At 37.1% G+C, this 25,388-nt stretch overlaps 1 protein-coding gene across 1 annotated transcript in view; it reads left to right on the top strand.

Moving 5' to 3' along the window:
• SNTG2 (syntrophin gamma 2) overlaps positions 1-25,388 on the top strand; it is a gene marked incomplete at its 5' end in the record, with an annotated part of 308,679 nt that overhangs the window by 206,843 nt on the left and 76,448 nt on the right. The window contains one exon of the mRNA XM_081997695.1: positions 13,708-13,835. Coding sequence (XP_081853821.1) covers positions 13,708-13,835 — 128 coding nt within the window. The remainder of the gene's footprint in view (positions 1-13,707; positions 13,836-25,388) is intronic.

The following is a 25,388-nucleotide window of genomic DNA, read 5'->3' as shown; positions in this document are numbered from 1 at the left end:
TGGAGTTTTGTAGACGTGTAACAGAGTAATTTAGAGTTAGTTTCCAAGGTAACAAACAAGACTGTGCATAAGTTTGAAATATAAGTGGGGAAAAAGAAAGTAAAAAAAGAGGAATACTAAGGTCCTAGCTTGTTTTTATACAGTACTTAATCTTTCTGAAGCTTGATATAGTCACATGAGGAACTGTGTATGCACCAGACACTATGACCAGGAAATGAAATAAAGCAAAACAATCTACCTTATGTCTAGCCTAGTAAAAAAGTCATGATCTCCCTTCACCAGCAACAAAATGAAAAATTGCCAGATTTTTATTGTGAAATGCAAAAGTATTCTGAGTAGGAATGACTGGCTTTTGAGATGGTCCACTGGAGGTGTGTGGTCAAACTTTTATCAAACTAAGATCTGAGTGCAACTGAGCTGTGATCAGATCTTCAAAACTGGTGATAAGTGTGTTTCAACGACCAACTAGTGAGTGCTTCAACTTTTTTTAATTAGATATTTTCATTTTTATGGTAAAGGAAGAGCAGAACTGACATTTCCTATAATGGTATTACCCAGTAAGGCTAAGGATATTTAAATCCCTTTTTAATGCCACCATGGTAGGGGAGATCTGACTCACTTTGAATATCGCATCTTGTAAGTTTGTGTTGCGGTTGTAATATACCTTCCTAATCACAGCCAGATCTATGCCACATTACACAATGCACATATATTTATGAGGGGAAATGCTGCTCCAAAAAGCATGCAATGTAAAGGAAAGGGCAGGAATGAGAGGTAAGGAATTACTGTTATGCCAGTTTTACCAAGCTGTCATTCAACATGTCTGTTCTGAAAAACAGTAATGTAGAGACACTTGATCTAATATTGTATTCAGATTCACATGACAAAATAGAATATTTTGTGGTGATACTAGCTTATATCATATAGACAGCAGTTTAGCCATGTTAACATCAAGCTGCTCCTGCCTAATATGATTATACCATTTCAGTTCTGGTGCTAGCTTGCCTCTGAGAGATGTATCTTTATCATCTCTCCTGTGAAGCATCTGTTCTATGTGTTATATGATATCATATTCAGGATTTATATACATCCTCCCTATAATATCAGAGCAGTTTGCAGTAGAGCACTTTAACAGGGTTCTCTGGAACACGGAGAAACGAACTGAAGTGCTCTCTTCACACTTAATTATTTTGTGCTTGGGCACTGTGACAAATACTATACAGATTGGTAGTGGCAAATACATTCATCTGTATCTTATAAGTGGTTTATTAAACACAATGTGAAGTTTCAGAGGGGAACATAAAACGTTCAGAGGAGGTGGTCTCTAGACTAGTGATTACAGGTTGTTTACATGAAGGATTCTAACTACAAAACGATGAAGAAAATACTGTAGAGATATTGTCCTAGATCCCCAAATACCTTAGATGTCCAGGCTAGCTCTCTGGAGAAATTGGAGGCAGAAAGAAAAGAGACCATAAATAAAACAAATTCCTGTTGAACACACCATTGAATAATATGTTCGTTACAATGCAAAGGGAGAATGTAGTAGGTTTTCATTTGTTTGAAAATCCAGCTTCCCTGAATTGTCTAAAAGTGATGTTCTAATAAGTGACGTGAGACCAGAGTAAATAATGATTTTCTGTCCATTCATGTAATTTAACTCTAATTTAATTTTGACAGTGCATGTTTAGTTTAGTTGTTTAAATGAAACTAAACAGGCACTTAGAATTTTCTAAATTGCTTTAAAATATTTGTTTTCCTTGATGACTTTGTTTCATCTGCTAAATTAAAAAGTTTTGCTTTAATAAAGACATTGCCTACTTCATCACCAAGTACAGTTTTTAAAAAAGAAAAAATACAAGATGCTCAGGTCTTGGTGGGACCAATAGAATGCTAAATCTTTAATGTCTGTAGTAGTCCTGGTTCCATAGTGAGAGAATGATATGACTCAGTCCCAAACATATAAAGGCAAAAAGGAAAGATAATCCAAGAAAGGGGGCTGGACATCCTCTTGAGAGTAAAAGCAGTTCTGATGGATACTTCAGTGGAGTGTGTGACTAGACCATTGAACTGAGATTGAACTGATGCCCTGCATCTGAAAGCTTCAATAGTTTTATTTTTTAATGTTCCTCTGGCATCTTCCAATTCAGTATAAACACATATTGATCATTCTTAAGTTTGATTTTATTCTTCATTTTTATCATCCTGTAGCTCACTTTAAATAATAAAATTTTCAGGATTTCAGATCAACACATTTTCTATTGGAATGGTTTAGCATGTGATACCCATAGACTCTGGCCAACCCTTGATCTGAAAATCCATTATTTTCTCATTGAATGTGAAAGCAGTATAACATTAAATTGGCTTTAAATTCACAGTGTATCATTTGGTAATGTACATGCATAAAATGTAATTAATGTAATAAATACAAAAAATACCTCACTTAGAGGTACAGCGCTGGTTACTCTCATGAAAGTAATTGTTACCATGTCTTACATTTATTTGTTGAAGAGAAGCTTAAAATAGATTAACACAGCTAGCTACACTTAAATAATTTTGGACTGTTGCTGTGCTGAGCACCATTATGAAATGAGATAAACACACTGCACATAAGTGTGCTCCTTTTTCTCAATTAATAATATATGAAGTTACTGTCCCCTTTCCACCCACAGGGAAAAATAATCCAAATCTTCTGTTTCTGATTACACCTCTCAGAAATCATAGCAGTAGGTGCTGGAAAAAACCTATTAAATAACATCTTCGTACTCCAGTACTATAGAATTGTTAAGGAAATGCTTTTGATATTGAGTATTGAAATTGCTTAATTTCGATTTAGCTGTTCCAAAGTGCTGTGTTTTTCTAATTCTGATTAGAGTCAATTGGGACTTTCACTATGACATTAACAAAGTGAATAAAGGTATCTTTAAAAGTCTTATCTCTTAGTGGTATTGATCCCCACTGTCACTGATAATCCTTTCAGCAGTCTTATTTCTTCTAGTATTTAACATCTGAACAGAAATTAAACACTTGTTTAATTTCCCAGTAAAGTTTAAATCAAATATGGATTTAGGATTTTTTTTTTAACTTAGTGACTTAACAAAAGCTGGTGAAAGGAAATATGACATTGAAAATACAAAGAAAGTCTTACTAGCTGCTAAATAAATGAAAAACGAACAATATTTACCACTGTGGGACATCAAATACTTGTTTAAAAAGTATTCACTTAAAACATAGAAAATTAATCTGATATTCACACACTGTCAAAGAAGACAGCTTCAATTTTTTTAAGTGGGGCTGGCCTAAATCCAAATCTTTTTCCACTGAAAAGAAGTCAAAGACCAAGAAAGGTCAGATAAAAGATTATGGTTTTGTTATTTATCTTTCAGAAAAAAGTGCAGCAGGATCACAATGCAGCTAATATGCCAAGTAGAAAACAATAACTTGCATTTATTAGGTATCTGGCTTCATTTTTTAATTATACATCTTTTTCCTATACACAGTCCTTTAATACGAATGCATTGTTTCTTACAGTTCTTACGAATTTATTCATTTTAGTTTGCGGCAGCAACAAAAAAGAAAATGACTTAGGAAATAAAGGCAAATTTATAACTTTTTTATAATTTCTTATAGAAATTGGGTCAGTTTATTTATCCTTATGCATTTCCTTTTCTTTTTTGTTTTAATTACACTTGCAATTAAAATATTTTGAGTCCCTTTGCTTCCTTGCTGGATCATAGGGAAGCAATTCACCTGACTAGTCAGCCGGAATGAGCTTTAGGGAGAGTTGTATTGTTCTCTAGGTTGCACCAAGTGCATTGAGTACCTTTCATTTGCACAGATAGACAAAGGAATTTTGGGGAGCGGTGTTATTTATTAATGAATGATGCTCTTCTACTTGCTCTATGATATTTGGGAGTGCAGAATGAGAGCTACGGAGGAATTAAATTTGCATTTGGCTCTCAGAAAAAATCACCTCTTTTTCTTCTCTTATTATCTGTTCTCCTGCCTATGACTACAAAAGTGCAAAATGGACCACTTAATGTCAGAGCTAGATTATAAAGAGCAGTTAAAGATTTGAAATTCTGCCTGGAAACAAAGAGGCATATAGTGATAACCTGTTTCTAGATTTGATGTTAGCATAGATGAACTCCAGCGGTTCAGCTACATGCTATAAATGGGTTTTAGTGAAAAATGATAGTAAAATTGAGGCAATGAGTTTTCCCACGAGGTTGCATCCAGTGTCATTCCACAAGTTTCTGCAGCAAGTTGACACTTACTGAGCCCCTAGTTAGTAATACAAGCAAGAGTCAAGCCTCAGATTTATCCTGAGGGATGTACAGACTGTGTGGAGTTCAAAGAATTTCCCTAACCTTCAGCTAATGTTTCTAAGCAAGGACAGCATGCCCCATTTGAGGATACGAAAGGCTGCCAATAGCTGTCTGTAACAACTGAAGTTTGGGTACACTTGCAATTATAGTGTAACACCATAATAATCTCAACATTGTATTTTGTTCTATTCTTTTCCTTATATACCTTTAATGCTGGGGTTTGATTTCTGACTGCTGTTGTAGTTTGAGAAGAGTTGCAATTACTTCCTTTTTTTTGCTGAGTTTTAATATAAACTCTTCTGAACCCTGTCCTCTATCCCCCAAAGGAAGAATATATCTGGAAAGGTGTTCCAGGCGAGGTTGTTGAGGTTACTCAGGAACCAATTACATACTAGCCCGAGGAAACAAATTAAAGAAAAAAGTGCAAGATTCTGTCAAATAGTCCATAAGTATTCTCTAAAAATATCTTTGTCAGGCTTGTACCTTATTGGTTCATTTAAAAAAAAAAAAAAAGTAATAGCACCTAGCAGCATAGCCATAATGAAGTATTTATTAATATTTCCATTGTAAATCAATTCTAGAGAAACCTACATAACTGAAAGGTTTTTAATTTGTTCCTCACTGGTAGAACAGTAATCCCATTGACTTAATTACTGCAGTGAATAGTGCAGTGTAAGTCCCTAACACGTACTGCTATACAGACTTTACATGTAAACACCACATATAGGTGCTCAGTGTCTGCAAAACCATCCATTAATTAAAGAAACATTAAATGTCTTCAAGAGCAGTCATTAAATTTCAAAAGCATGCATGTGATGCAACATTAGAATTAAAACAGTGTTTTCTGTGATAGAAATGGAGGGGTAGTATGCTTGTTTCACATGCTGTTTCATCTTTCTCCCATTTAATTAAACTATGTCTTTATTTAAAATAATGTAGACTACAGATATATAATTAAAAGTTGCTGCTTTCACTGAATTTTAAAGACATCCAATTACTTGTCCAAATTGTTACTTCATCTGGAAGAGCTTGTTTCCTGTATAGAAGCCTTTATCTATTAAATGATTTGGTGATGCATGCTTTACCAGATAATTACTGTCTTCTTAAAGCTGTCACAGAATTGTGCACCTGCATCTAAGAATTCCATTAAAAATAAATAAACACAGATCCTCTCCTGAATTGATACTGTATCAAAGGAATGCACAGGTATTCTTATATTGTCATTAGATCCCTCTGAATTCTGAGACAAGTCAAATGCTCTAATTGACTTCTATTTACAGTAGATATTTCAATGTGTTTCTTTAACTGGGCATCACAAGAGTTTCACTCATGTCTCTACTCCCAGCTGAACATTTGCTAATTGTGTTGTTCCACAATTAAAGTAAGCTAATGTAAGACTCTCTTACTGCTAAATAGATCGTTCTTGTTTTCTTCTACAACCAGTCTACAGCCTCTGTTTTCCATCTGTCCTGCAATAAGTATTATCAAATTCTCAGCTATGCATTGGTCAGGTCAGTTCATTGATCCACTGAAAGCTAATCCTACCTATATATAAAAATATATATAATATATGCATATACAATATATACATATATTTCAGTCACAGACTTGACTGAAAACTATAGGGAGAGCTCATCCAATTCACTATGAGTTGAATGGTTGCTGGTGCTGTTGCAAGAAATTATATAACCCTAATTCTCTTCTTCCAGAATAAGTGTAAGACAAATCTGCCTACTTTGAAAAGCATATTATATTGAGGGCTTTCTTTTGACTATGCTCTGATATTTTTAGTAATGGAGTTTTGACAAGGTGCACTCCAGTTTGCAACAAAAAGATGTAAGAAAGTTATTATTTACTAATCTAGAAGTTTTTACTAAGATTCATTAAAACTTATTGGCCAATGTTTTCAGTTACAGCTTAAAGAAATTAAGCTATGCCAAGCCACTTTTTTGCATTTCAGAGTTCAAGGACCATCTGGATGATGCTCTTAGTCATATGTAGTCTTGTGAGAAGCAGGGAGTTGGACTGAGAGATCCTTCTGCATCCCTTCCAGCTTCAGATACGCTATGATTCTGTGATTCCATGATTTCAACCTCAGAGTTGTTTTAACTGGGAAAATATTTCAATGTATAAATATCAAATGTATTAATGTTGCTAGCATTTTCATATACATATTTTACAGAGAAATATCTTATAGTCTTCCTAGAAATTCTCAGCAATACTCACTAAATTAGAAATAGCAAAAATACCTCAAGAGATAAATAATAGCATCATCATCGTAATCTCTATTTTAACCAGTATCAACAAAGACAGTAATCTAGAATTAGTCAAGCCTTTTACATATACATGTGCTTGTTAGAAATACCAGTTTACAGAACAGGCTCAAGACTTTAATGATAAACTCTGAAATAATAAATCTGTTAAAGCAAAGAATTTATAAATTCCAACTTTATCTTTCCAATAAAAGGTTATATTTTTTCCTACTGGGCATCACACTTGATTCTTATTTCATAGAATTGTAGAATCATAGAATCATTTGGGTTGGAAAACACCCTTAAGATCACCAAGTCCAACCACAAACCTAACACTGCTAAATCCACTACTAAACCATGTCCCTGTGCACGACATCTACACATCTTTTAAACACCTTCAGGGATGGTGATTCAACCACTTCCCTGGGCATCCTGTTCCAATGCTTGCCAACCCTTTTGGTGAAGACCTAATATCCAATCTAACCCTTCCCTGGCACAACTTGAGGCCATTTCCTCTCATCCTATCACTTGGGAGAAGAGACTGACACCCACCTCACTACAACCTCCTTTCAGGTAGTTGTAGAGAGCTATAAGGTCTCCCCGAGCCTCTTTTGTTCCAGACTAAACAACTTCACTTCCCTCAGGCATTCCTCATAAGACTTGTGCTCTAGATCCTTCACCAGCTTCGTTGCTCTTCTTTGGAAGCTCTCGAGCACCTCAATGTCCTTCTTGTAGTGAGGGGCCCAAAACTGAACACAGGATTCGAGGTGCAGCCTCACGAGTGACAAATACAGGGATACAATCACTTCCCTACTCCTGCTGGCTGCACTATTTCTGATACAGACCAGGATGCTGTTGGCCTTCTTGGCCACCTGGGAACACTGCTGGCTCATTCAGATCCTGTCCAGATCCCTCTGCAGAGCCTTCCTGCCCTCAAGCAGATCAACACCCCTGCCCAACTTGGTGTCATCTGCAAACTTACTGAGGGAGCACTCGATCCCCTCATCCACATCATTGATAGAGATATTAAACAGAACTGGCCCTGGGGAACATCACTTGTGACCGGCCGCCAACTGGATTTAACTGCATTCACCACAACGCTTTGGGCCTAGCCATGCAGCCAGTTTTAAACCCACCGAAGACTATGCCCATCCAAGCCATGAGCAGCCAGTTTCTCCAGGAGAATACTGTGGGAAACAGTGTCAAAGGCTTTACTAAAGTCCAGGTAGACAACATCCACAGCCTTTCCCTCATCCACTAACTGGGTCACCTTGTCATAGAAGGAGGTCAAGCAGGACCTGCCTTTCATGAACATGTGCTGGCTGGGCCTGATCACCTGGTTGTCCTCTATGTGCCGTGTGATGGCAATCAAGATGATCTACTCCATAACTTTCCTGTCAGAATGACAGGTCTGTAGTGCCCTAGGTCCTCCTTCCAGACTTTCTTGTAGACAGGCATCACATTTGCTAACCTTTTATTTCCTTTTAGATTGTTTTACCTTTCAATCTTCACCAACGTAACAATTAATTAAATATATTAATTCATATAAATGAAAATAAATTTTTTAAAAATTAAGTTTACAAGTGTATATCTTACCAGTCTTTTGAAACCTTCAAACATGCAATTCAGCAAATAACTGCAAAAATTACGTGGTTATGACAGAAAATCAAACTTGTATATAACACACATAAGTCTTTTGTGAAATCAGTTGCACTGGTTACAGTTACAATTGAAAGCTCAGATATTCATAAGTTCTCCTGTCCTTTCTTTATTTCTTAATGCTGGTGACAACAGCAAGTCATCATGGTAGCAAAGAAAAAAAGTAGCTAGTTCCAAGGGAAGAAATCATTGATGCTAATTAGTTTAGTCTTAAGAATAACTGTACCATTTATTGTTGCCTCTTTGCTTAATTGTAGTATGAGAATGTTTGCAATAGATATATTGTGGCTCCAGGTATAGTCCTTCAACTATCTCCGCTATGAAGACTTTGCAAGACTTGTCTTTCTGCAAATAGTATTTCTTTCTGCAGATAGTATTTCTAATGAGGTTAAAAGTTTATTTAGAAGCAAGCTTAAGCATGCTGAGTAATATGACCCTGAGTATTTCTCACTCCAAAACTGAATTAACCCAGCTTCAACCTGCCTGAAGCCCATGTTTAATGAAAGAGGGACATGTAAACCTAAAATATCACTGCGTCTGTTTTCAAGGTGGGGACCTAGCAGAAATTGCAAATTAAATTACTAGGGAGGGTTCAGAAACGCGTCCTTCTGAGGACATGACATTTTTCTTGCCAAGATTTAGAATGAATGACAGATTAAAAAAAAGTCAGGTAAAATACCTGAGTTTCCCAAGCTCTGTAAATTATATGTCACAAAAAGATGAAAAATTGACAATCCCAGCCAGCTGTGATCTTTTGCCTTCCTTCTTATGTTCATAGTGGAAACTTAATTAGAGAGACATGTCTGATTAGGTCTCTCAGTGGAGGACTTTCTGGACTCATTCTATTTATGGGAAGACTTCTTGGCTGCCCCATAATGAGTTATTATATAGTTTAAAAAAGCAACAAAACACTTGCCTACATTGTCCTTCATAGGTCAATAATTTCTAATAGGATACAGAATCAAACCCTCCTCCAGGTCAACAGTACACAGCTGTCCCAGGTGGATAGTGATTATGTGTCATTACAACCTGATTCTTGTTCAGTGTTCTGTCAAAAATGAGATTTTTGTGTTCAATCCATTTCTTAATGGACAGGTGTTACAAATTGGCATTAATTTTCAACATTATTCGCGGTCTCAGCAGAAAGCCAAAGGTGTGAAACGAACCAGAGGATAAAAGCTGTGATTGCAGAGATGATCTCTAAACAGCCAAATTTTTTTTAGTGCTTTGGAGGAACAGTGTGGTGAGTTTTCAACATGAGCACCAGCAGCTGTTTAGTAGACAGAAGGCTTGAAGGTCAACCAGCTCAGTACACTGGGTCAGACCAAAGGACCATCTAGCCAAACAGCTTGTCCCCAGCAGATGCCCTCAAGAGAATACAAGAACAGAGGAAATATGTAAAATTATTTGTAGGGTATATTTCCTGCACCTCCAATGATTTCTGGCATAGGGCCTTCCTCAGCCAGAGTTTGTTATATAGAGAAATACATTCCTTCTTTGTTTCCATCCTACTGTATTTTACCTCTAACCAGTACCCCTGCTTCTTATATGAAAAGGGCAAGCGAACCGCTGTTTCCTAATCCTTTTCTCTGTTATTTATGTTTTTACATACCTGTGTCATACAATACCCTCAGCTGCTTCTTTTCCAGTCTAATGAATCTTTGTTTACTTAATCATTATTTGCATGGAAACTGTTCCATTCCTTTCAACATCTGCTTTTCCCACAACAGAAGATCCTGTTTTTGAGTGTTAATCACCTGTTCATATCCCATTACAGTACAGGGAAAGTTAATATTGTGTTTCCTCATGTGCATTACTGTACATTTATCTATGATATTTTTGTCTCTCAGTTATTCAGTATCATGAGATTCTTCTGCAGCTATTTGCAGTTTGGTTTTCTTTTTTATCATTCTTCATTCCTTGTTGTGCATAGTAAACTCGGTCAGTTCACCATCTTCTCTAGATCATTAATCAATACGCTGAACAGCATATGTAACTGTGGGAGTCCACTGAGAATGACCCTCCACAGTGAAAACGGGTTCTTAACTGCTGTGTTTTGCTTTCTATCTTTTAGCTAATTATTAATTTGTGTGAGGATTTTGCTTTATTTCACAACAAATTAGTTAAGAAACTTTTGCGAGCGACAAAAGGTTTTTGGAAACCCAAGTATGCCTTAGCAATTGGTTCTCTCATATTAATTAACAGTTGCCGTCCACTCTGAAGGATTTGTGAAGTGTGACCTCTGTTTGCAAAAATTTTATTGACTTACTTCTTCCCCAATTTGTTATTTTTATCCAGCTGTTTAGAAGGGGATACATCAGAGGATCAGTCTGCATACAGAAGTGTTAATACATTTAGGGCAAACCGAACAAAATGAACTGCTGGTCCTATGATAGTATTTTGTTTCCATGCAGTGGTCTTACGGCCATACGTATGCCCTCTTTTGTGCTTAAGATAAAGAGAGGTCAGTCCAACTTTCTGCTCTACTATAAACTGGTTAGTAGAATATGTCTTAGTAAGAAAGAGACATTTGAAACTTGGACTGGTTTGACCCCTTCATATTCTTTCTCTGTTCTTGGTCATTAATGCTCAGAATATGCAGTAGGCTTTCTGAAGGTGTAAGTGGTCCAGAACTGGGGGGAAAAAAACTAAATCACTCTTTCTAGTGTGTTTTTCAAATATCAAAACTTTGAAATTGTCTGGAGAAGACACATTTAACTTAGGAGTTTACATCAGTTGTAGCAGATTAGCATTTTGGCAGGAATATTGGCTGTAGTATCACAACTTTGGGAATAATAGATTTTGATCAAGTGGTTTCAGTCATTTTTTCCTCTTCAATTCATGAATCTAATGAATAGCTATGATGTAGATTTTCTATAATTCTGATCTTAACTTACATTAAGATATTTTTTCTTTACACTGGTAACATACTAAAGCATTTGAATGAATTGCAAGGCACAAAATGGAAACATTAAATTGCCAGAGTGACCCACTCATGATTTTTTTTTTTTTTTGCCAAATGCTTTTAAATTGCCTAGAATATTACAGTATATTGTTCAACAGCCTGCTAAAAGAAGTACCTCTAATAGTTATGTTTAAATTGTCTAGATGTTTTCTGAATCTTGAGAGCTGAGAGGATGGGAGCAATAGGTGAAGGTGCTTCAAGAATTTTTATGTTCCTTTATTTTCTGATTCTTCATTTTAAATTCAGTGATCATATTCAAGCATTTATGTTTGACTGTAATGAGCTACCTTCTGCTTTATCCTTAGACATTTCAGTTTCCAGACAGGCATGTTAGATTATGTTGATAATTTTCAACTTCAGATTGCATGTGTTCTGTCAATTACTTTCATTTCTACAGAATTCTAAAATATGCATCAGATTCTTCACTATGATATTATTAAATTTATACTAAGCTTTGGAGATATCTTAGCCTTTTGTGGTTAATTCTATAAAATAGAATTAGTCTATGGACTTGATTATGAAATATTCATACTGCAACAACACTAGGAGATCTCAATGAAAGCTGAATTGTTCTAGGGATTGCAACTACTCTAAATGAAATTCCTTTCCCCAAAAAGATTGCAGTCTAAAAGTGTTACCAACTCTGGCCAACTTCATTACAAATTTTTCACTTACTAGAAAAGTATCCCTCAGTCACTAACTCTCAGTCGTCCTGTTAGAATGTGACACTCACTATTTTGATTTATTTAAAGAAGTAAATAGAAAGATCATCCCTTGCTGACTTTCCTCTGGATGAACTTTAGGGGAAAAAAAAATCCTAAATCCTTAAGATCAAGAAAAAGAAATAGGACAATTCCCAGAGTGCTCTTTATTTTGAATAAGTTTTATGGCTTTTGAACACCTGGGCATGACAGAGCTGAAGTTGGGTCATTCTATGGTTTATTTGCTTTTGTAAGTACTACTCAGTGCATATTTACAGCTCATATAAAAATAACCAGCTTTCAACTCCCTACTCTACTGGTAATTTATCTGTACAACCTGGGACAAATAATTTTGGTTCAGGGACAGCACAAATGCCTAATTTTGAGCTGAATACCTATCTCTGAATCCTTCTCAGCTGCCTCTCTGTAAATAGTATTGCTATCTTTATAAAAGAGTGAAATGCTCAGCTGCCATGGTAGTGTGGAGATATAAGTACCAATAAAAAGCTTTCAATTTATCATTTTTATGCGTTCTATAAGAAACTCCTAACTCATTAATAAGTATTTTTTTAAGGTCATAATCATACTCATAAATCTGTGTTGGTACACTGAGGAGTGGTTTCCAACATTTTCTAATCTGTTTCTAATGTAATTGATTTTTGCCTGTAAACACTTTTTTGAAAGCATTTGCAAACAAAAACAGTTACCATCTTTTTTTGACAATCTGGGCACACTTTCAATCGTTGATACAATGATGTAAACCTCTGGATATTATTTCACAAGGAACAAACCACATATTCTGCAAGTGTATGTTGACTAAAATGTGTATCTCTCTGTAGTTTGCTAAATGTTTTAGTGCTAATGGTTCTGTGACAACTTTTAAAATTTCATAAATATTTTCTTTTTATCATGTTTCATTCTTGGTGCTTTCATGAACTATTTAGTTGTGATACATAAGATGCTACACATACGAGCAGGCTGAACAGTCTGCCTAGAAGATCTAGTTTAGGTTTGAGTAGACCCTTTTTATCAATAGCTATCTATCCATCCAAGATAATTCCCCTAACTTAATTTGCATTTGCACACATTTGATTTAAGGATATTTTCTTTTGTATGCCGTTGTTACATGAAATGAGTAGATTGTAAAATTATATATTTTCACTATTCTGAGATCTGGATTTCCTTTACTGCTTAGATAGTCTCAACAATCTTGACTTTCTGGTAGAAGCATTTGAAGGAAAACTTCAAAGATTAAATTTCAAAATTCATCAGTCCGTATATAGATAGTGATAACACAGAGATCAGAATTTTAAATCTACTTTTAAATAACATCATGGGCAAAAAGTCACAATGCACAAATAAGAAAGCGGTATTCTGTAATGCAGTCTTTATATTAGGATATTATTTGTGTTTTTTCCTCTGGTGATTGTTTGAGACAAGTTGCACAGGCAAAATTTATTTAAACCAAAAATTTATTTTATGTTGCATTTAGAGAAAAATCAGGACATTTATGACTAAAAATTATTTCTTTTTTATTGGCGGTTATAAATATTAACAAAAAAATAAATATCTTTAATGTTAAGACCTGAAATTAAGGCACAAGCACAATATCAGGAGAGCTAGCATTTCTTTCTACATGGATTCTTCTTTTTATTTCTCTGCTAAATCTTGAGTTTCTTTAATAGTTTTCTTGCTATAATTATTCACTTCTGAGACAAGCAGGGCCACAGATGCATATTCATGTTTTGTTCACTATACTGTCTGATAAACTGCACTTACTGATTCTTATTTATTCTGTACAGGCTCCATCATCACCTTCTTCACCCATAGCTAATGAACCAAAATATGAGAAGCGCTGGCTAGACACCTTATCAGTTCCTCTGTCAATGGCTCGAATCTCAAGGTACAAAGCTGGAACAGATAAATTAAGGTTTGTAATCTAAAAGGGGAAGCACTGGGTTAGCTAGTTGTACCTAATATTTTGCTGTGGAGATTGGCTATATAAGAATTCTTTGAGTGGAGATATGAAAGTCTTCTTATTAAAAGCTATGCAATCCATCTTCTCTTGAAATTAATGGTGGTTACCTAAGATAAAGTAAAAAAGGACAATAAACATAGCTCCTACAAGTATGTTTCTATAATCTGTTGCATCTTGGGAATTCAGTTAGCATCAGCAGTTAGTACAGAGGTTATGAATTAGTTTTTAAGGTACTACATTTCATTCTGTATCTTTAATAGAATGTTTCTATATTCCCACATTCTAATATTGTCAATTAACTCTCCTTTTACTTTACAAATGATAACGTATTGCACAATCATCATGACTGTGCTGACATTGCCATATAGAAACTCACATTAACAAGAGATTTTGGCAAAGTACATGGTACAAAATACTGTATTTTCAATTGTAGAATCTTTTTGCATCTCAGAGATCTAAGTAATGGTTCATTGCTTAGAAAGGTTTAACACATCACAGCATGCATAAGCTTTTTTCTGCAAACCATTCCATGTGATAGGACTGTCCTCAAATCTACCAGTAGTTGTGGTCCAAGTAGTCCACAGTTCTCTGTATGTATAAGAATGGGAGCTCATTCACTGTTGTTATTTTCCATTTTCTTGGTGGGTTGCCCTACATTTGCTTGCTTCTAATTCTTGATAATTAGAGAATGGGAATCTCTATTGAAACATCAACTATACAGATCGCCTTCTACCAGGAGGTATCAGAAATTTATGTCTATACCATTCTTGATCTATGCCTAATTTTCAGGTTTCCTGAAAATGACCTGAAAAGCATTCTTTTTCTAGTAGAACAGCTATGTTGCTTTTAACTTTGAGCAATTAGTCTTCTAAACCAGTTGGCCACTCCTCTCCCAGACTTTGTGTTAAAGTATCACAGGTGAAGAAAAATAAATTGCCTTGAAAAGTCTTAGATTCTTCCACAGTCTTTGCCTGAAATCTTACTTCCATTTTATTTAGTCTCTCATCACTTCCTCTACCACTTTCTTCCTTTCTACTTCCACTGACCAGTTCATGTGGCCCAACAATTCCCAATCTATCACAGGCCTCCAACCATTCAAGGCTTAGAAGTTCTCCCATTAATTAAGTGAGCAAATATCTGTGTGCACATTTAGACATCAACTCGTCATCAACTTACCATCAATGTTCTTAAATTTAAAGGATAAGTGGAAGAAGATAGAACATTCAAACCTCTGAGTCAGTTATCACCTTGATAGTTTGAAGCAGTTTCACTCCTGTTCTGTGCACTCTGTGCATTAGATGGAGCAATCCCAAGGGATTCCAGCAGCCAAAACAGCAGTGTGTGCATTTTGAGAATTCTTTGAAGTAAAACACCTTCTGATATTGTACGGGGTCTGGCTGAGGTATAGTTAATTTTCTTCATAGCAGCCCATATGGTGCTGTGTTTCAGTTTGTGACTAAAACAATGTTAATAACACACCAATGTTTTGTTTGTTGCTGAGAGGTGCTTTCAGAACATCAAGGCTTTCTCTTTTTCCTGCTCTGCTGCCACTCAAAGAGTAGGCCAGGGGTGGGCAAGAAGTTGGCAGTGGACACAACCTGGGCAGCTGACCCAAACTGACCAAAGGAATATTCCATGCCATGTGATGTCATGCTCAGCAGTAAAAAGTGAGAAGAGGGGATTTGGGTAGAGTTAGCCATTGCTTGAAGACTGGCTGGGCATCATTTTGCTTGTGGGGGATGGCGAGTTGTTGCCTTTACATCACTTGTTTTGTTGTCAATTGGTTTGTTGGGTTTTTTCCTCTTCCCTCTGCTTATTAAACTATATTTATTTCAACCCACCAATTTTCTTGCTCCTCCTGTTCCCTCAGGGGAGGGGTGGGGGAGTGAGTGGCAGTGTGGATGGTTAGCTGCTGGCCCAGAATCAACCCATCATGGATATATTTTTCTTGTAAGGACTGAGGAGCTTAGTGCTTTCAGTTTCAGTCTTGGAGAGACATATTCTTTTGTGATGCATCTCGCTCACATATATATATGTTTAGTATACACAGCACTCCTTTATTACTTTTTTTTTCTTTTTGTTGTAAACACTCTAAAGGAAGATTAAATTATTCCATAAAGCCTATCACCATCCCATGATACTTCAGTTCTACTAAATGCTCCTTGCTTGTGTGGTAAACCAACAAGAATGTCTATATGAGCATTAAAGGAATACCGCCTTGAGATTAACTGCGCATGAGGTGTTTTCCATGTTCTTACTAAAGGTGTTTATTTTTGCCTGAGGGATACCATACTGCTCTTATCTTATTCTCTCCTTCTCTGAAATACATGTACATATTCTTGCTGTTATTCCACTTGTATCCTATCTCTTACATTTCCTCATGTTTGTATAAGCATAAATCCCAACATTTTTCTTCAGTAATTGCTCTCTAAAATCAAGTACTTTGCATGAAATAAAACCTACAAGCAATTACAAGTATAAATGGTGACATCAGGCTAGATAACAATCCTCCTTTCAACTATATCTACATATGTCCACTCCCTTTCACATTTCAGCCCTCAATCTAAAGTAATTTGAATGAGTCCATGACAAATATCCTGATTGTATCATGGATCCTGCTGACTAATTTGCTAATTTTGCCATTCTCTGAATGATTACTTGAATCATAGAATACCAGGTTGGAAGGAATCTCAAGAATCATCTGGTCCAACCTTTCTTGGCAAAAGCATGGTCTAGACAAGATGGCCCAGAACCCTGTCCATCCAGCTGAATCTTAGAAATTCCCAATGTTGGGGAATCCACTACTTCCCTGGGGAGATTATTCCCATGTCTGATTGTTCTTATTGTGAAAAATTGACCTCTTGTGTCCAGTCAGAATGCCCCCAGGAATAACTTGAACATATTACACCTCATCTTTCCTATGTTACTCCTTGTAAAAAGGGAGTCTCTGTCTTCTTTGTAGCCATCTTTTAAATACTGGAACGTGGTGATAAGGTCTCCCCTAAGCCTTCTTTTCTCAAGGTTGAAAAAACCCAGTTCTCTCAGCCTTTTCTCATGTGGCAGACTTCCTCTGATCGTCTTCATGGCCCTTCTCTGGACCCTCTCCAGCGTGGCCACATCTTTTTTGCATAGAGGGGACCAAAGCTGAACACAGTATGCCAGATGTGGCCTGACAAGCACTAAGTAGAGTGTGTCAATGACTTCTTTATCTCTGCTCGTGATGCCTTTCTTCATGTAACCCAGCATACTGTTGGCTTTCTTTGCCACAATAGCACACCATTCACTCATATTGAGCTTGTTGTCCACGAGGACCCCCAGGTTCCTTTCCACAGAGCTGCTCCGCAGCAGGGTAGATCCCAGCCTGTGCTGGATTATGTTTTCCCAGGGGCAAGACCTCACATTTGTCTTTGTTGAACTTGGTAAGGTTCTTGTTACCCCACTTTTCCAGGCTATTCAGGTCTTCCCGCAGGGTGGCTCTCCCTTTCAGTGTGTCCACTTCCCCACTTAGTTTGGTATCATCAGTAAACTTCATCAGGGTAAACTTGATCCTATCATCCAGATCACTTACAAAGAGATTAAATGGCATTGGGCCCAATATCGATCCCTGTGGGACCCTGCTTGTGACACGTTGCCAGTTTGAAAAGGAGCTATTTGTCACCACCCTCTGGGTGTGTCTTGTCAGCCAGTTCCCCACCAACTGCACAGACCACTTGTCTAGACTGTAATGCATCAGTTTTCTAGGAGGAGGCTGTGGGAAACCATAATGAAAGCCTTGGAGAAATCCAGGTATATAATGTCCACCACTCACCCCACATCAACCGAGCAGGTTACTTTGTTACAGAAGGCAATCAGGTTTGTCAGGCATGATTTACTCTGGGTGAATCCATGCTGACTTTTCCCGATCACGTGCTTCATTTGACTTGTGATAGCCCCCAGGAGGGTTCACTCTATAACTTTCCCAAGGACTGAAGTAAGACTGATGGGCCTGTAATTTCCTGGAGCCTCCTTTAAGACCTTCTTGTGGATGGGGGTGACATTAGCCTTCTTCTAGTCTTCTGGAATGTCCTCCGATCTCCACAACTCCTCGAAGATTATGGAGAGTGGCCTTGCAATGACATCAGCCAGCTCTCTTAACACCCTCAGGTGGATATTGTCAGGGCCCATTGTTTTGTAAGGGTCAAGCTCCTGTAACAGTTCCCATACCCACTCTTCCTTCACTGTTGGCGGGTCTGTGCTTGCATCAAACTGGATTTTCGGTCCCAAGGCCCAACTGTGCTGGTAAAGACAGAGGTGAAGAAAGTGTTGAGAACCTCTGCCTTTTCAGCATTGTTGGTGACTAATTTATTTCTCCTGTTTAACAGCAGGCCGATATTATCCTTCTGTTTCTCTTTGTTGTTTACATACCTGAAGAACCCTTTCTTGTAGTTTTTGACATGTCTGGCCAATTTCAATTTGAGCTGAGCTTTTGCTCTTCTGACTGCATCTCTGCATGCCCTAGAAATGCCCTTGTAGCTCTCAATGGATATTCATCTTCTTTTCCATCTCTGGTATGCTTCTTTTTTGGTTTTGAGCAGACTCAGAAGCTCACAGTTAATCCAAGAGTGATCTTGCTCCGCCTACTTCCCTTACCTTTAAAAGGGATGAACTGTTTTTATGCTTCTAGGAGAGAATTCTTGAAAAACTCTCAGCACTCACTGGTTCATTTATCCTCCTTGGAAGCTTTCCACGGAATCCCTCCCAACTGAGCTCTGAGCAAGCTGAAATTTGTACTTCTAAAATCTAAAATTTTTGTCTTAGTACTAAGCTTCAGCGTCCTCAGCAGGATCCCAAACTCCACAATATTGTAAGCACTGCAGCTGAGGCTGTCACTAACCAAGATATTACAAAGCAGGTTTTCTTGGTTTGTGTGTAGCAAGTCCAGCGGTGCCTCATTCCTGATTGGCACTTCTAACATTTGTATGAGGGAACAGTCTTGCATCCATCCTGCATAGAGGAATGCATTCCAGGAACTTGATGGATGACATGTGAGCTGCTGTATTGTTCTCCCACCAAATGTCTGGGTAGTTGAAGTCATCCATAAGAACCAGGTTCTGTTGACCTGAAGCTTGCTTAAGTGACCCAAATATCACTTTGTTGGCCTTATCGTCTTGGAGCTATCTGCATACATTGATAGACAGCATGCCTGCTTTTTTAGTATTAAGTGAGTCCATGAGTCTATATGTCATCTCTGTAACTTTTTGTCTCCCTCATGTTCTTTGTCATAATTTTGTTTTGTTGCAATGCTTCAATATATATTACCCTCTAAGTTATATCTCAGCTGGTCTTAAGAAGGTGCACTGGCACCAGAAAAGCCAGATTACTTTTTGAGTCTGTGTTGTTGAGGTATTGGAACTATCTTTCATAGTGTCACATACGCTGCTGTGTGGCTTCTCTTCAGCTAGATGGCCTGTATGAAAGCCCCATTCCCCTACTCCTTACCTGAATTAAATCAGACAGGTCTGTATCATTCTTTCCATTAAAATTATCTATATCCCTTTGGCTTTTGATATTTCCTTGTAACTATGCAAAATGTTATGGCTTGGGAAAGGATATTGAAGGCTTTATGATTATTTTGCTGTCTATCCACTCACAGGTAATGCATAGTCTGCTTTCTTCAATCTTTCCTTTCCCTGACAGAAAAACAACATTTTCACCTGTGAAATTCTTGCAGTTGGCTACAGCAGACTTAGTATTTTTTTGTTGCTAAAATCAATCGCAGAGTGATCATTTTAATATACAGTATTGTATATTCTATGTATAGTATCTGTAAGTCCAACTACTCTTGCTGTTCTGATGTGGTAAGATGCTGCCAGCCAGTCTGGGTGGCGCCTCTGACCTCACTTATTTTTCTTCTCCATCATATTCAAGACTGTTTCATATTTTCAGCATTCTTTTTCTGGTAGTGTAAATAAGTTCTGACTTTCAGATAACCTTAGGAACAACAAAAAGATTGTCATAAGGTTGAACAGAGTCTGATACGTTACTGAATGGCATCTTTTTGTTGCCTTTATTTTAAAAAATAGAGAGTATGACAATGTCAGCATCTTGCTCAATATTTTTGACCATTTTTCTATTAGAAACATGTTATATATCTAGAGTTGTCTGTTAGACTGTAGTATACTTTTAACGTGGTTTACATCAGATCTAGTCTATTCTAATCAGATCAGGCCATATTACTTTGTAATTAAACTATGTGGTTTAAATTCCTCGGTATTTACTGAGGAAATGGAAACAAACTTCATTCATGGAACAAACTTCATTCGAGTTTTCCAGTAACTTTGGCAAGAAAGAACATACTTTTAGCTCTTGTGTCATGAGATGGCCAGGAACACCTGTATCTGATTGTTATTCTTTTTTCATTTTAAGAGAAAAGAGTTACCTTTGACTATTCGTTTCACTTGACTTTTCATTTTATTTTTCCCAGGAAGTCTTAAGACTGGTGACTTAATGACACAAGAGTGTACTTTTCATATATTTTTGATTTTGTCAGCACCATAGATATTAACAGAAACAAGAAAGAATGGGATAGAATTTTTTCCTTCCTTATACATGAAGAGGAAGGAATGACAATATTGCAGCATGGGACTATGAAGTGTGTTTGCCCATATCATGAAACAAAAACAAAAACATCCCCCAGAATATTTTAAAGGAAAGATAAGAAATGTAGTAGATGTTCTTCCTCTTCTCAGTGCGGGATCTTTCCAGTTATGTCTTCAGAAGGTATGAACATGGAAAAGAAATATTGTATTAACTACCAAAATCACCTTTAATTAGTGTATTCTATGATTGTTCATATGATTGTAGTCTACCTGAATATTTCTATGCAGCATGCTGATTAGTCTTTTTGATTACTTATTAATTCAATAACTTTTTTATTCACTTGTCTTTATAATATAACACCACTACTACTATCATTCTACATGTCTCACCATCCATCACTGCAATTTTTCTCTGTAAGGGGTAATATATACAGTGAGAACTCATTCCTGTGAATACTCTTAATTGCTGGCTGATAATGGAAATATTTCTTGACTGTTGAGGATAGAGTTGGTCAATAAATGTGATATAAGTTTAACAGAGAAATAATGAGATCATTAAATCTTTCTCATGCAAAGGAATTTGTACTTCATGGCATGGTTTGGAGTGTTTTTATTTTAAGATAGGAAAGTAAAGATAGATAACCTTATAGAAGAGGGAGAATGTAGTTAATTCATTTACAATCTTTCATTTTTTTTACAGAATGTCTAAATCCTTATTTGGAAAAATGTGTAGATGAGTATTTTCAGTCTGTACAGCAGATACTGAAAGTACTATACAAACATTTTTATTTGCTTTGTTGACTGGAGCTTTAAGCAAAGGTACACTAGCTATAATCTCTTGAATATTATGTGTTTAGAGACTGAAAAACAAACCTCCTTCTTTGGAAGATGGAAATGAAATAGAACAAATGAGTAGGGTGGTAATAATTCAGGCCCAGTAGCTATGATCCCATGTAGCTATGACCCCAATTACAAAACAGCTTAATTAAATTTAGGTATTCCTTTCTATTTCTTGGGATTCTGGCCATTGACATTACTACAGAGTATTTTATTATTTTTTAAATTTTTTTTTTTTTGCATTTTGGGGTTTTTTAAATTAGGTGACTTGTTTCTTAACAGATTCTTTCTGAAGGATTCTGTTTTCCATTTTAACATCTCAGTAAGTTAACAAAATACTTTTAATTAGATAAATTGGAAAGTAAGAAATGGAATAAACCATTTTGAGAATCACGGAATCAGAGAAACATAGAATCATTAAGGTCGTAAAAGCCTTTTAAGATCATCAAGTCCAACCGTCAACCCAACACCACTATGCCCACTAAACCATTCCCAAAGTGCCACGTCTACATATTTTTTGAATGCCTCTAGTGATGGTGACTCCACCACTTCCCTGGGCAGCCTGTTCCAGTGCTTGACTACTCTTTCAGTGAGAAATTTTTCCTAATATCCAATCTAAACGTCCTCTGGCGCAACTTGAGGCCATTTTTTCTTGTCCTGTTGCTAGTTACTTGGGAGAAGAGACCAACACCACATCACCACAACCTCCTTTCAGGTAGTTGTAGAGAGTGAGGAGGTCTCCCCTCAGCCTCCTCTTTGCCAGACTAAACAATCCTAGTCCCTTGAGAAAGCTATAGGAATTATACCAAGATGATACCAAGTTGAGTGATGCCGTTGACACTCCTGAGAGATGGGATGACATCCAGAGGGACCTGGACAAGCTCAAGGAATGGGCCCATGTGAACTTCATGATGTTTAACAAGGCCAAGTGCAGGGTCCTGCACCTGGGTTGGGGAAATCCCCACTACCAATACAGGCTGGTGTTTGAAGGCATTGAGAGCAGCCCTACTGAGAAGGACTTGGGGTACTGGTGGATGAAAAGCTGGACATGAGTTGGAAATGTGTGCTCGCAGCCCAGGTGAACCGTATCCTGCGATGCATCCAAAGAAGCATGTCCAGCAGGTCAAGGGAGGTGATTCTGCCCCTCTGCTCTGCTCTGCTGAGTCCTGCGTCCAGCTCTGGAGCCCTCAGCACAGGAAAGACATGGACCTGTTAGAGCAGGTCCAGAGGAGGGCCACAACAATGATCCAATGGATGGAACGCCTCTCCTCTGAGGACAGGCTGAGAGTTGGGGTTGTTCATCCTGGAGAAGTCTTCAAGGAGACCTTATTGCAGCCTTCCAGTACTTCAAGGGGGCTTCTAAGAAAGATGGGGACAGACTTTTTAGGAGGGCCTGTTGCAATAGAACAAGAGGTAATGGCTTCAAACTAAATGAGGACAGATTTTGACTAGGTGTAAGGAAGAAATTTTTCACCATGAGGCTGGTGAAACACTGGCCCAGGTTGCCCAGAGAGGTTGTAGATGTCACATCCTTGGAAACGTTCCAGGTCAGGTTGGACGGGGCTCTGAGCAACCTGATCTAGTTGCAGATGTCCCTGCTCAGTGCAGGGGGGTTGGACCAGATGACCTTTAAAGGTACCTTCCAACCCAAACTGTTCTATGATTCTGTGAATTAAACACAATCTCTCTGAGTTACAGAAACTGAATGAGTATTTGCTCACAGTTTTCAGTAATGATTATGTTGAACATGAAAGTAAGAACAAGAATGTACCTGAAAGTTATCACAGTCAAACTGATTTGGAACAATAGGGTGGGAGACAGTGGCAGAGAGATTAACATCTGATAAAAGGTAAAATGAAAAAGAAAGTGTAAGTTTGGAGGGATATTATTAATAGGGTGCCTTAAGGGCTATTTGACTGATAATGCAGAAAAGGGTACACTAATAAAATCAGCATCATCAGTGCAGAAGAGGAGCACAATATGTTATGAAAGGATGGAACTATTGGAAATGGGATGCAACACAACAATACAAAATGCAGGGGGATGACATTAAGGATTGTTACTACAACAAAAAACCCTATGAAATAGGTTTTTCATGGGAGTCTAGCGGAGCCACTTGGTAGATGGCAGCAGAGGAAGGCAAAGACTGGGTACAGCAGTTAGACAGAGAATAGCTCTGAAACACTGCTGTCCAGCAGACTTACAAAGGAGAAATTGGTATTTTAGAGTACAGCAGGAGAAACACTTTCCAGAAGTAACAAGCATTAAAACAATTTTACAAACACTGCTAAGACCCCATCTAAAATCTATGTACTTCAGTAATTCAAATTAAAACATAAAACTTTCTATTGGAAATTTTCTCTTCTGTCAAAAGGTATTGTACTGTCACTTTCTATTCCTGCTAACTGTAGTGTTTAAGGATTTGGCAAATGAGGTTTCCTTTGGCACTTAAGGAAGTTCAACTTTTTTTTTTCTATTCTGCATAGAGTTGGAAAGTGACACTCATTGTCAATTATTTCAAAAAGTTATTCAAAATTTATTCAAAAATTCAATTATTTTCAAAAATTTTGGGCTGTTAGACCTGCTAGCCTTGTAATAAAATTGATATATTTTGCTGTGGGCAATGTTTTGTGATTTCTACCATGTGTAGTGATTTTTTGACCATAGTTGAAAAGTACTAAATCTAGCTTAGTATCTACCTGTATGGGAGTCCATTCTGTAACACTCCAGAAAGCACTTTATTATGTCTTTAGGAATATGAGGCACGGGACAATTTATTGTTTTTTACTACATTGTTCAGGTGATATGTAAAAAGAATAAGCCATGAAGTCAGTGGGTTTTTAAAAAAAAATGTGGTATGTACAGTTTTTAAGGGCTGCCTGAAGACTGGTATGTGTGTTTTTATTTAAAAGCACCATTAAAATAAATGTTTCCAGTACATTTGTCACAATTCTGCTCAAGCAGCAATATATTCTGGAAATCAGTTGCAAGGGATCAGGTAAATGCAGCCTACTGAATAAGATCTGCTCAACAGAATGTAAAGAGAAGGATACCTGAGAAGCAACCAGGCATTCTGCAGATCTTTCCACAATGAGAGACTGATCTACCCTTGGCTAGAATAAGTTGCTAAATCAGGGGAAAATCAAGGTATAGGCAGGAAAAAGAAGCTAGGGCAGGAGCTATGCCACATAGAAGAAAAGGTCAGAACTGAATATCGATTCTTAAAGTTTGGTACCACTTTAGTACCTTATGTGAGAAGTGATGTAAAATATTTTGGCCAGAAATTAGACATACTTTTGGATGCCGTATACTTTCAGTCTAAAAGTGTATAAAAAAATCAGTGAGATGAAAAGGAAATTGATGTTTCTTTGTGCTCTATGGCAATATAATCATATGCTTAAATACACCCTTTTAATTCTGCTCAATAATGTGAAGCCAACATAAGGAGATTGAGCTCGGTTATTTTTTGAATCTCCATCCTCACAATATTTAGCTTCTAGTTCTAAAATCTATATTGCAACTAAGTGTACAGGCAAAAATGAAGCACTTTCATTCTTTTCAGAATGCGTGTACTCAGGAACCATTTCCGCTTTCCCCTGAAGATGATGTGTTGCTCTGGAAGATTGATGTGACACCTCTTTACTCTTGTTTGTTCTAGTAAATAGCATCACTTAGAAGACAGAATGGTGAATCACACCATGGCATATTGCCAGCAAGCAGAAGAGAAGGCAAAATAAATTGTCTCCCAAAAGAGATAAACATATTATTACTCTCAGGGAATCATTCATATTAATATTACCACTTAATTCAAAGAATTATTATTTTTCGTTTATTTGTTTCTGGAGAAGTTGATGCCTATTTTGTCTTTTCTTCTGCTTGCTGACAAAATATTAAATTCTAATCCACCTGGATTAGCTCAGCAAGAGTCTACCCCCAGATGTCTTCAATAAATGCCTCAGGATAAATAGCCTTGCGTTTCAGCAGCAGATCTGTTTTCTTCCCACTAATTTTGACAACAAAAAAGAAAAACAATTTTGGAGAGAGCTGAATGTGTTAAAGTCCATGATGCTCATTACTTAGCTTTATCACT

This window comes from Phaethon aethereus (assembly GCF_964289735.1).
Source record: "Phaethon aethereus genome assembly, chromosome: 3".
Taxonomy (NCBI): Eukaryota; Metazoa; Chordata; class Aves; order Phaethontiformes; family Phaethontidae; genus Phaethon; species Phaethon aethereus.
The sequence above is the reverse complement of the archived record's forward strand: the minus strand, read 5'-3'. Positions and strand labels throughout refer to the sequence as shown.